We start from the raw sequence: 12,747 nt of genomic DNA on the forward strand, positions 1-12,747 counted from the left end.
ATTGTGCTTCAAGAAGGGCAGGAGGGATGCTGCAGCTATGACAGGGGGCTGTAATTTGCACAGAGAGAGTACATCACTGTGAATGTTAACGACTCCATAGCCCTTGCTTTCTTTTTTATCATCTTTAGATCGCACCCTTACCACACATTTTATGGCGCAAGAGCAAAGTCACTCAATGGTATCTCTAATTAAATCGCACGCCCATTAAAAGGACTGCAAAGGGCACCGACCAGGTAATCATGGCGTCTGTCTTTTGTCTTCATTTCCCAGACTGGATGTTCTGGATGGATGACGTAGTTCGTCTATACTTGAAAAGTGTTATGCTGCCACGACAATGTACTGTAGCGCTTAAAGAAGAGAAAAATCATCACCTAAAAACTGCTCTCAACTCCATATTCTTATATAGTATTCTTGTATACTATGACCTTAAATGCTTTTCAGTTCAAATAGCTGCAACACATTTCATTCAAAGGGCATAGTGGTTGTGCTTTAATGCACCTAGAAATGCCTTTAACCATGAAAATATTCAATATGTTTCAGGTTTAACTCTCCTCCCTTGTCATATTCCACTATTAAACATGCCAAAGCATAGAACACTACATATGCGGTAAACCTTTAATTTACAGCCTCTGTTTCAGCTGGTATTTACCCAGTATTCACTAAGAAACTATGTGGTAACAAGATGTACTTTCAGGTATCCACCTCACTATGTTCTGCTTCGTAACTACCTGGTACTAAATAGCACATAGTGGTGATGGTGTCGATGAATCGGTGAGTGTAATTAATAGGTAATCAGTTAATAATGGTTTTACCCAGTACTTTGTAAGTAAGTACCTGCTTAATACCAGGCTGTAAAATAAAGGGTAATGAATGCCACATTGAGACTGCATTAGATTAGATTAGATTAGATTAGATTAGATTCAACTTCATTGTCATTGTGCAGAGTACAAGTACAGAGACAACGAAATGCATTACTGTAGGATTGCACTCCATTGAGGTTGCATGACTACAGTCAATGAATATAACCTGGCAACACAATTATAAGACAAATAGGCTTTTTATGGCACTATGACTCTTACCAAGTTGCCATTTACTTTGGAGAATTATTACATACATGCAACTGAGGCAACCAACAGTGTAGGTTTATTATTGCTGATGACTCTCCTTGAGTGGTCTCCATGGTTTCTGTGTGTACCTCAACACGCATGAAATGGGTGGGGCTATTTTTTGCAACAATGTGTGTTCTTGTGTTCATGCTGTAGTCCCTTGCGCTCTGAAGTCCTCCATATTTATGTATACAGCTTCTCCGTTGTCTCAGCCATATCCACATTTAGAACGTCTCTCCCTACCCTTGATTCAGGGAAACCAGGATTAGCAGCCTGGGCCAAAATTGGACTCCTGCAATAAATGTGTTCAGGGACTTGATTGACCGTGGTGGGACACACATGCTAGATCTTCCTAGGAAATTCGGGACAAATCATGAGACAACATTTGGGTTGTATGAAAGGTTCTATGGGGTGCGTTTGGCGAGCTCTGCGATGATCGCAGACCTCCCAAACAATATCAAAGCATGTTTGATATTTCATTGTGCCCAATGCGCATTTCACTCATGCTCAACATATGGTGAAGTCTTTATGTTGAAAGCCATATCTTGAGATGGAATTTTCTCCTCTTTGTGTAATGTGAAAGACTATCCGGATGTAGGAATTTGAATGATTCTGCCACAGGTTTAGCTGAAACATCACCACTGAGTGTGTAGGGGGCATGCTCTTATTGTAATCATAACAAAATGTATTTTGGGTGAGTAAAAAAAATGAGTAAAAAAAATAGTACACCCCTGGCTATTTCATAAAATGTCCACTCATATAACCCTAACCCATAGCTTAATCAAACATATTTGCCGACATAGCAAGCCCACTAATGAGCGTCCCTTAGATAGACAGATAGCTAACATAGAAACATGTAGTTAGCTTTAGACTAACATATACAGGGAAACGCTATAGGCAAAATTAGCATTGCAAGCTTGCAAACTTTTTAGTATACTGTAAGATAAACATAAGAAAATGATCTACCACCAATTCGTATCCCTCTGACTAACAAGGGCAGACATATATTTCTCCAGGCTATACGTAAAGCCATGTAGATCACTATACGTACAGTCTTCTCTTAAGCTTAACAACACACTTCTAAAAAATAATCCAACCAACGGTTGCACAAAGTATTGGCACTCAAGTTACAAATTTGGCCCTGCAGCTGGGAGCTACTCGCGTACGCCACACACACAAGGGGGACGCCCCTTTAGTGATAAATGACACCACAAAGCAGCAATGCGGAGACCATGGAGAGCCACTTAGATTGTCCACAGTGCATTCACCATTTGACATAATTACAGTACCTTCACATTATTGAGAAACAACTATCTAGTGGATGCTATACCACACATTGGGCAGGTTACAACAGACAATATCTTTTACCCATACCACTTTCGGACTTTCCCTACTTCTAACGAAGACCACTTCTACCGTATTTGACTGCCTTTCATGAACGCCCATATTCCTGTCAATGAAGAAAAACCTGCTGAGACTTAAATATCCACCATGCCTTTGTATGCGAAAGAGAACCTCCCATCTCTCTCCCTCGTTTCCACGATTCCTCAGAAAGCAGAGGAAGGGATAAAAGGGATAGTGTAAATATTTCATGATTTCCTGAGCTAGTCTAAGCACTAAGCCAGTCCCACAGTCCCACTCCCCCTGATGGTCCATATGCATCCAGACACACACTGTGACTATTACATTACTGCAATGGCGAACTAGCTAAATCAGTGCAGAATAAGAGGTGGGCCTTTTCTGGCTGTTGAATTGTGCTCATAAGATCAAATATTCAACAGATATTGGTCGTTAATGGTTGTAATAATACAAAGAAAAGTGCACCTTACAAACAAAGAAGATACCCTAATACACACACACACACAGAGGATAAACCTATATCCATCCACCCTCCTCCTGTGTTCTTACCCCATGCCCATCTCTATTGATTGCCATGGCGTGGGCAGGCAGCTCAATCTCCTCTGCTGTGCTGAGAGACTCACTGATGGAGAGCTACCTCTCATCAGGATTGAGCAATCTATTAATGAGCACAGGGAGCAAGCTTTTGTTTTTGTCCTGCATAGTCTCCTTCGAGTGGGTACACTATAGGTTCTCACACCGGAAGCGTTAAAATTCTGGAAATCTGAAGCCACGCCCCTCTACTGGGGTATGGAAGTCAAGTTTCCCCATTGACCATCATTACAAATAGCTTACCGTTAGCCACGTTCGACATTTGTTGTTGTGGTTATTTTTTATGTTTCAATAAATTTTTTCATGAGTTTGGGTGTCATTATCAAAATAGTTAGCAGTCATCACCATCAATCACCTGCATCATCATTATCATCATCAATTGGTCACAGGAAATGAGCCAATGTGTTGATTGACCAATGAGTTCCCTTGGCAATGGATGCTCTTTGAGGCAGGCCATTGTTATGGGAATAATTATTGAAATGCCAAAGCGTTTTCTCTGATGACCTGGCAGTGTGCCTGTAATTGCATGCAAATGCGCAAATAGCTCTGTGCATTATAGTTCCTTTGTTGCTAGAGCTATAAGACTTTTAATATGTGATAACATAGCAATACTTGCAACAATATTTTATATCAGACCTGCTGATTTATCTTTTTTGTCTTACTTTGACTACAGGTATGTCTATTCATAAGATCATGTATCACCCTGCTCCATACTACAGTAGATTCATGTTATCTGTGCATACTCATGAGGCTATTCATTGAATATTATTTTCACTAATTAAACACAGAACTTGTTTGCCTTTTTAACCTCAGCAACAAACAAACTTGGATTCATTCATTTAATTGATTTATTTGTTTGATTTAGGACTAGGACATGTATGTTTCATGGTTGAGCCTAATCCATACAAATGACGACACACAAAGGTAACTACTGTACATCACATTGAGCAACTAGGGAGATGATTTTGTCAATGTGACTTCCTGTTACTTCATGTGCAAGTACACTAAGTACAAGGTACTCTTGTGAGTTGCAACAGTATTACAAGGCCTTATTAAACTCAAATAGATCTACGTATGTTGGAGAGAGACAGATCTCTGAGGAAGGTGGCACAACACTGCCCTCCTGTGAACAATGAAATAATCCATCTTGCCATTTCTTATCGCATCGGATCTAACATCATAGGTGCTGTTCCTATCCTATCTATCTAAACCTTCAGTTGAACGAACAGGAACTCTGTGGTCAGCTAGGTTTCGATACCACTGTATACTTACACAGTGAAAAAGCACTGCATCGACAGTGTAAACATGTTTAGCTGAAATCAAGTATTCAAGTCATTCAATGACATGATTAGAAAGAAGAAGAAAAAGACCATAATGAAATTACAGTTTTCCTGATGAGGAACTGGTAGGCCAGCATTGCACACATTAACAAAGGGTAACTTTTTAGAATTGCATGAAAAACATTTATTTATTGCCAAATCTCTTCTTCTCATAGAACTTCCACTTGTTACGCAAACTGGAAAGTTTTATAGGGCCAGGCTTTTGTCATTGAACACATTGTTCTTGACGCTCTCATACGCTATGGCCACACTCAGACTAACAGGTAAGATTTTAATGTTATTAAATTATTTGTTTGTTGTCCATAGCTGTACATTGTCATATGTTACTGGATGAAGCTATGGGATTGGTACTGCCTCCAAAGCCTTAAATTAACTTCTTTTTTAAATGTTTTATTGTTCTGGATGGTTGTTATATTTCACTCATTGTTATTGACCAAATGCTATTAATCAAAAGAGTTTGACATATTTTACAGTGTAACCTGATCATGAGTTAACAGTGAATGTTATACAGAAATGTTTTGGAAGATTTTCAAAGCTAAAAGCAGTGGCACAAAACAATGATGTCTGTTTCTTTTCTCACACAGTACTGACCATGTTATGGTTAGGGCAATCAGCAAGGGTTTGGACTCAAGGTAAGGGCATTCTTGCTCTTGCTGATTATTGAGAAAGATAATATGATGATGTCGCTGGTTGTAATTGGTGCTCCTTTTCAAAATAAAAATAAATGTAGAATTTTGGATTGTGCATACTGTAGTCGGAAGTGCATTAAAGGCATGGAGCACAATGAAATTAAAATTGTCCCTATAGGGACAACATAATGAAGACACAGTTACCAATATCAATGCTAGTTTATCTGAAAAGAAAACATAAATGACAGAGACTATAAATGACACAAAGCTTATTTGGTATTTAAGAATTCTCCATGGGAAAAATTACTGAACTGTGCGGAAGTGAGTTTAACAAACTACATTTTGACAACATGCTTCAGAGCCCAGTTGTTACATCCATCTGGCAAAATGCCATATTTTTAGACATGTCTTTGGCTCATACTCTTTTTTCCCCCTCTGCAGGCTCTCTCCCTCTGCAGGCTCCCTCCCTCTCCTTCAGCATTCCGACCAGGGGACGTGACATCCAACTCTTCTCCAAAGTGGAACTGCTCTGCACTCTGCCTAGAAATGCCCCAAGGCCAATAACGGTCTATATTGGCCGGGGCATCCAATCAAAGGATGGTACATCCTTTCCTGCACCACAATCCGTCCGTAATGTCAGGCTTAGCATTGAGGCAGTTGCAGCCAATGAGGGGCTCTATGTGTGCTGGTACAACTCAAGTAGCACAGGAGACATATCTATACCAAGTAGCCCGGTTAACCTGACCATCTGTAAGTGTGTTCAGGTTCCACCGTATTCTCTTATTATTATTTTTTACAGCTGTACAGCACATTATTATTTTTAATATATGCTAAGAAACAATGTTTCTGGGCAAAACACTTTTGTGATTTGAATACTTGTGCCTGACCAGCCAGCCTCTGTCTCTGACATTCTCTGTTTTTCTCCATCTCTCTCCCCCCCCCACTCCACCAGCCTCTCTTCCGCAACCAAAATTGAGTGTGCAGCCTGCCTTTACACCCATTGGAGGAAATTACACTATCAACTGTCAAACTACCGCCAGCTTCCCCAACAGAACCCTGGGCCTCTACTCGCGACAGCTGCCTGTTGCAGGGTTGTTTCAACTTTGGGGTGAACTGGCTCTGCCTGACGACAGCAATGGCATTCATTTGAACAGATTGCAAGTGGACAAGACAGAAGCATATGAGTTTGTCTGTAGACTGAAGGTTGTTGACTACAACCAGCATGTGTATTTCTCTCCTCTATCCAACATAGTCCCAGGCGTAGCAGGTTAGTGTGTGTCCTGCGACCTGAGTTTCCAGAAGAGTTAAAATAGTCAACAATGTAAACTATACTATAATCAAGGCTCTATATAATCAGATTCCCAATGCTTATGCGTAATTCCAATATAATGAATAGCTGTAAAATTACATAACACAGAGCATTTTATACTGTATATTTCCATATTATACTTTGCTTGTTGAATGTCCTCTGACCTAATCCCCCTGCTCACCACAGAGGAAGCTCCTATCCGACTAGTGCACCAGTATCAAGGCTCAAAGTGCTTGGGCCAACTTGAGGTCCAGATCAGAAGTAGCTGGGGCCCTGTATGTCTGCTGTCGGTTGGATCCAGCAGGACAATTGGCCATGTGGCGTGTAAGGAGTTAGGCTGTGGAACAGCGTTTGCTGTCTGGTCAAAAGTAGAATCAAGCCCTGATTCTTCCCTGGGGTCTATACGTTGCAAAGGAAGTGAGGATCGGCTCAGGGAGTGTCAGATCTTAGAGGTGCAGCCCTCCTGTCGTGGACAAAAGGTGTTGGAAATGGCTTGTTCAGGTTAGTCAGAAATCATTGAGACTGAGTTTAACTTTAAACAGCCATGAGGGCATTACCAAATGATGTCCGGTTGCTTGGTTAATTTGTTTTGGGTTACAAATTTGTAGTTTCTCAATTTCTACCGTTTTGTTTTTCTCAGGCATTTAGTTTGCAATAGTTTAGTAAAATTTGCCTTTGTTTCTCTGACCACACACTCTTTTCCATCACCTGTAGATGCTCAGCCAACCCCTAAGCTCTCAGTCATAGGGTATGGGGAAGTTTCTAGATTAGACATCAGTGATGAGCACTCATTGGAATTGTCCTGCACGTTCAATGCCCCCTGGTTTGGTCCAGAAAAGGTAATTACTCTATTTTGTGTGTACAGAATGAGAGACTCATTGATGTGGTGCTGATACAATGCTAATCTCACATAATACCATTCTGTAGAAAGATGTAGAAATGGCATTTGAGCTTTTCCTTGCAATGATTATTGGCCATTCGTCAGATTTTGGAAATTATTAAATATTACTTCTGTAGCACAACACTATTACACAAGTGTGTACCGCTCTCTAAAAGAGCAACTTTGTATGTTTCTTTGCATTCTCCTCCACAGCTCACCATGGATGTGACCAGAGTCTCTACTCAGTATAGTATCTACTCCAAGTCAATCGCCTCTGGAGAGGAGATGAAGGCTCTTCTTCAAGCCCCAGTCCCATCAGGGGAGTACACCTGTAAAATTGGATTCAGGGGGTCTTACCATACAGGGACATCTGTGGTAATATCTGTGAGCAGTGAGTACCTATGTTTTTCAGATAAAGTGCACAGCAACTCCCTCTCTTGTACAGTGTCAATAATATAGCCTCTCCTTTTCAACAGAGTGGCACAAACCAAATGTTGGACTCATCATTGTGGCTCTCTTCACAATCTTATCTGGAGCAGCTATATTGGTGTACATGTGTGTCTGTCGTGTCCAGAAGAGGGAGACACCAAATGCTGTGACCACTCAGGAAGGGACCACAGTTAACCCTGAGAGCTCAAGAGGAATAGAGATGGAAGATCCTAATATGTCCACGAGTGCCCAAGGAGATTCTCCAGGAAACCTGAACACAAGTCCTGTGCGGTAGACGAAGGCAACTCTGTGACCAATGAGAAATAAAAATGTAATTTCATTGCAAGCATGCCGATGTATTTCAGTGTAACAAGACTTGATATTGTACAGGAGTCATGAATAATCAAATCAAAACCAATTAATTATTAGATGTTAAAAAAGTGGAGAATAGATTGTTGGTACTGTAAATTTGGAAATGTTTTGTATCTGCAATTGCCCATTTTATTGCATTTTACGGCTACATGATGAAGCTTAAACCTACTGCAATAATTCAACTGAAATGTGAGCTTTATAAACCAGAAATGTAGAGGAGATGGCACATTCTTTAGCATTTAAAAAATGTGATACATAGTAGTATACATTGTTAATGGGTTTGTCATGAACTGTCTTTTCATGTGATTTAGTACTTCCTCATGCTAGAGGGCTTGGCAGAAGTCTAGTACAGTCGTTGACTGTAATTTGGTCCAGGGAGTCGCTAGATGGTGCCAGAGAGCTAATTATGTAAGACAGCACACTGAAATCAGAAAAGAGGAAAGTATTTTAAAAACAAGAGTAAGAGACTGAGTCATTAGATCTCATTTGGTTTGTGCCACTCTGTTGTTAATTGTTTTATTTGGTGTTATAAAGTCAATTGTGACACATTTAAGGTAATTTGGTGTGAACATTTTCTTTTTTACAAATAAATCTGGTTACAATATTGTTTTGTTTCGATGGTACATTAACATTTTACACATTTAAGGTAATTTGGTGTGCAAAGACCAGCAAATGCCCATAGTTTACTGAAAGGCACTGCAGCCTATTAATGAGATGCTAGAACAATGGGCCAGAGGACCACTGAACATGCAACATTCAGTTGCACTACTCTGTGGCACTGTCACTTTTGCATTTCACTGTATACTTGTATGCACGTGACAAATAAAGAAATCTTGAATCTTGAATCTTGATCTTGAACATACCATCCCAGCTCAATATACAGTACAGAAAGGATCCTAGTAAGTTTACTCTGTTTGGTTTTAACATTTTCTGAAGATGTCAATATTTGTTCCTATTTCCAATCCTTAAACATCAATGCAGAAAGATAAAGACTGTTGGCCTGGTAGGGAGCTGGTACTTGTACTGTCCGTATCAAGTCAAGGGGTTGATAAGGGGTAAGTAATTAGAGTCTACCATAATACAATGCTAACAAGTTATCTCACTAAGTATCCAACTCTCTCTCACCTGCTCTCCTCTCCCTCCAGCAGCTTCCTGTAGGTGGCGATCTGGTACATTGTGCACCTGGCGGGCCATGTCCTGCTTGGCTTTCTAGAGAGCATCCTCCAGGTCCTTGATGCGGAGCCTGGCATCCTTCACCGCCAGCTCACCACGCTCCTCTGCCTCAGCAATCTGAGCCTCCAGGTTGGCCCTCGAGAAACTAGGTTTAGCATTAGCCAGGGCTATTATTTCTCTGCTAATTAGCACAGCTAGCATTCTTTAGCATTAGTAAGTGGCTAATGCTAACATGCTAGCATTATTGGATTTCCTGCTTGGAAATGAGATTGCACACACACCTGTCCCTTGACGGACTCAATCTCGTTCTGCAGACGGGAGATCATGCGGTTCAGCTCAGAAATCTCAGCCTTGCTTGTGCGCAGGTCATCACCGTACTGTCCAGCAGAGGACTGCATCTCCTCATACTGTGAGAATAAGGAGGACAAAGCAGGAGGTGAAGAGGAGGTTTCATTTTACTCAGTGCTACTTGTAACGGGCAATTCAGCAATGTTTGATCCTGCACCCTTAAAACTGGTTGGCAATCGTCTTTGCTCACCTTCTGCTGGTACCAGGTCTCGGCCTCGGCCCTGCTGCGGTTGGCAATGTCCTCGTACTGGGCGCACACTTCAGCCACGATGGAGTCCATGTCCAGGTTGCGGCTGTTGTCCATCTCCACCACTACAGAGGTGTCCTTGACCTGGCCCTGCAGCTCACGCAACTCCTGAAGGACCAGTGGAAGTTGGAGAGAAGCCTTTAGATTTGACCCATATCAAATCTTAACATATCTGCAGACTACTCTGTGGAGAGCAACATCTCACATGTTCATGATTACATGCAGAGGATGAGGCTCTATGAAAGTGTAAATGTGAAAAGTATATGCAAACTATATTCATACTGCCTCGTAGACAGCCCTGAGGAAGTTGATCTCATCCTGAAGAGCATCAACCTTGGCCTCCACCTTGTTCATGTAGGCTCCATCAACATCCTAGAAGAGGGACAGAGGGGATTCAATGGATGGTACTTAGATGGATCCCAATGTCTACCTCAAGATTAGGAATGGAGGAACCATATCTTTTATCACACTCACCTTCTTCAGCAGGACAAACTCGTTCTCCACTGCTGCACGCTTGTTGATCTCATCCTCATACCTGGTGAAAGACAAGGAGCAATCTTTAATGCAAGAGTTTTTGGACAAGAATGCATCAGGTGTACTGTACATTGTTGAGGAGGGAGGAGATAAGAAAGGGATCTAATGGTGTGTCTGTGTACAGGCATGTGGCCAAAAAAAAACAACACAATTGAATTTGACCAAACAGCAGACTCGCTGTAAAAGCCACACCTATATCTGCCTAGCTGAGCTGATAGCATCTCAAGGTTGGGCCCTTATGCTGTAGCAACCGCACCCTGTCCAACACTGTGCTAACTGATTATACCATATGATAATTTATGGGTATACACCCAATCTGAACAACCTGCATCCTGGGAGTCATGAGGACACCTGATCTACTTGATAACCTGCCCGGAGATGTGTAGCTCTCATTTCTTACTCTCAAAACAAGATAGTAGTATGAGAGGGATTATCTGCCTCTTAAAACACATCCAAATTTTCTCTTCCAGAAAGAGTAACTCATTGTGTGTGTATGGCTTTAAGTGTTTTACCTATTTCTCGTTGATATGACTCATCACACAGTCTGGCCACACATTCATTCTAGCCATAAAAACTAGGTGTGGCAGATAAACCGCACAAGACAAAGCAACTCACTATTCAGGTTTAAGGTGGTGTTTACTTTGTTTTTCGATTGCTTGTGAGACTTGATTCTCTGCCAATTAAGGGTGTTTCTTGAGTTATTTTGTTTAAGGAAAAAGGTATAGGGTGTGGACAGGTAAAACATTTTAAAAAGCTATAGAATGTGGTAGGAACATAGACATAGATGTTTGAAAGCGGCTTAATATATTGTTTTTCCTGGTTGTTGGTTACAACCAGCATGTGTATTTCTCTCCTCTCTCCAACATAATCCCAGGTGTAGCAGGTCAGTGTGTGTCCTCTCTCCAGCGTAGTCCCAGGTGTAGCAGGTCAGTGTGTCCTGAGTTTCCAGAAGAGTTAAAATGGTCAATAATGTAAACTGTACTGTAATCAAGGCTCTATATAATCAGATTCCAAGTGCTTACACGTAATTCCAATATAATGAATAGCTGTAAAATGACATTACACCTATTATGCTTTGCTTGTTGAATGACCTCTGACCTAATCCCCCTGCTCACCACAGAGGAAGCTCCTATCCGACTAGTGCACCAGTGTCAAGGCTCAAAGCGCTTGGGCCAACTTGAGGTCCAGATCAGAGGTCACTGGGGCCCTGTATGTCTACTGTCGGATGGATCCAGCAGGACAATTGGCCATGTGGCGTGTAAGGAGTTAGGCTGTGGAACAGCGTTTGCTGTCTGGTCAAAAGTAGAATCAAGCCCTGATTCTTCCCTGGGGTCTATACGTTGCAAAGGAAGTGAGGATCGGCTCAGGGAGTGTCAGATCTTAGAGGTGCAGCCCTCCTGTCGTGGACAAAAGGTGTTGGAAATGGCTTGTTCAGGTTAGTCAGAAATCATTGAGACTGAGTTTAACTTTAAACAGCCATGAGGGCATTACCACATTTTACATTTACATTCATGGCATTTAGCAGACGCCTTTATCCAAAGCGACTTACAACAAACAAATGTTTTCGTAAGTGAATCATCTATCCATCAGTCATCATAAGAAAAAGTAAAATCAATGCTCGGACCAGGGGCCATTGGCAGTCACAATACTAGAAGTGCTTTTAACAGGAAAGAAACTTGTACAGGGGGGTAGTGGGGATGAAGAGGTCTTTAGGAGGGACCGTTAAGATGTAGCCTGAAGAGATGGATCTTCAATGTATGGCGGAAGATTGGTAGTGACTCTGCAGTCATGACAGGAGTGGGAAGCTCGTTCCACCAGCGGGTCGCCAGGACAGTGAAAAGCCGTGACCGAGTAGTGCGACTGCTGCATCCACGTAGAGGTGGCGGTGCCAGGCGGCCAGCCGAGGCGGAAGAGCGGAGTAATCGGGCATGGGTTTGGGGGCTGACCATTGCTTGCAAGTAGGGAGGGGCTGTTCCCTTTGCCGCCCAGTAGGCAAGCACCAGGGTCTTGAATCTGATGCGAACTGCTACCGGGAGCCAGTGAAGGGTGCGGAGGAGGGGAGTGGCATGGGAGAATTTGGGGAGATTGAACACCAGACGGGCGGCAGCATTCTGGGTGAGCTGCAGAGGCCTGATGGTGGAAGTGGGGAGACCAGCCAAGAGTGCGTTGCAGTAGTCAAGGCGAGAGATTGTTTGGACCAAAAGTTGTACTGCTTCTCTGGTGAGGAATGGACATATCCTTCTGATGTTGTAGAGGAAGAATCTACAGGAGCGTGCTGTCTCTGTGATGTTCACCACGCAGGATAAGTGGTTGTCAAGGATCACCCCAAGGTTCTTCGCTGTATGGGAGGAGGTCACAGTAGAGTTCTCTCGGTTCGCTTTCCGGACCGCTGACTGGCAGTTCCAAAGTCCCCCCACGACAATGAGGTCG

At 42.3% G+C, this 12,747-nt stretch overlaps 1 protein-coding gene across 1 annotated transcript; it reads left to right on the top strand.

Moving 5' to 3' along the window:
• The first annotated feature begins 4,589 nt into the window (after positions 1 to 4,589).
• Positions 4,590 to 8,785, top strand: LOC310802871 (uncharacterized protein). Its single transcript, XM_083667447.1, has 8 exons — positions 4,590 to 4,659; positions 4,981 to 5,028; positions 5,467 to 6,133; positions 6,278 to 6,292; positions 6,521 to 6,835; positions 7,049 to 7,173; positions 7,428 to 7,605; positions 7,691 to 8,785. Exons 5-8 carry the CDS (start codon positions 6,823 to 6,825, stop codon positions 7,936 to 7,938), a joined length of 564 nt encoding a protein of 187 aa, XP_083523573.1. The 5' UTR covers positions 4,590 to 4,659; positions 4,981 to 5,028; positions 5,467 to 6,133; positions 6,278 to 6,292; positions 6,521 to 6,822; the 3' UTR covers positions 7,939 to 8,785.
• The last annotated feature ends 3,962 nt before the right edge of the window (positions 8,786 to 12,747 follow it).

Source organism: Argentina silus, assembly GCF_951799395.1.
Source record: "Argentina silus genome assembly, chromosome: 4".
NCBI lineage: Eukaryota > Metazoa > Chordata > Actinopteri > Argentiniformes > Argentinidae > Argentina > Argentina silus.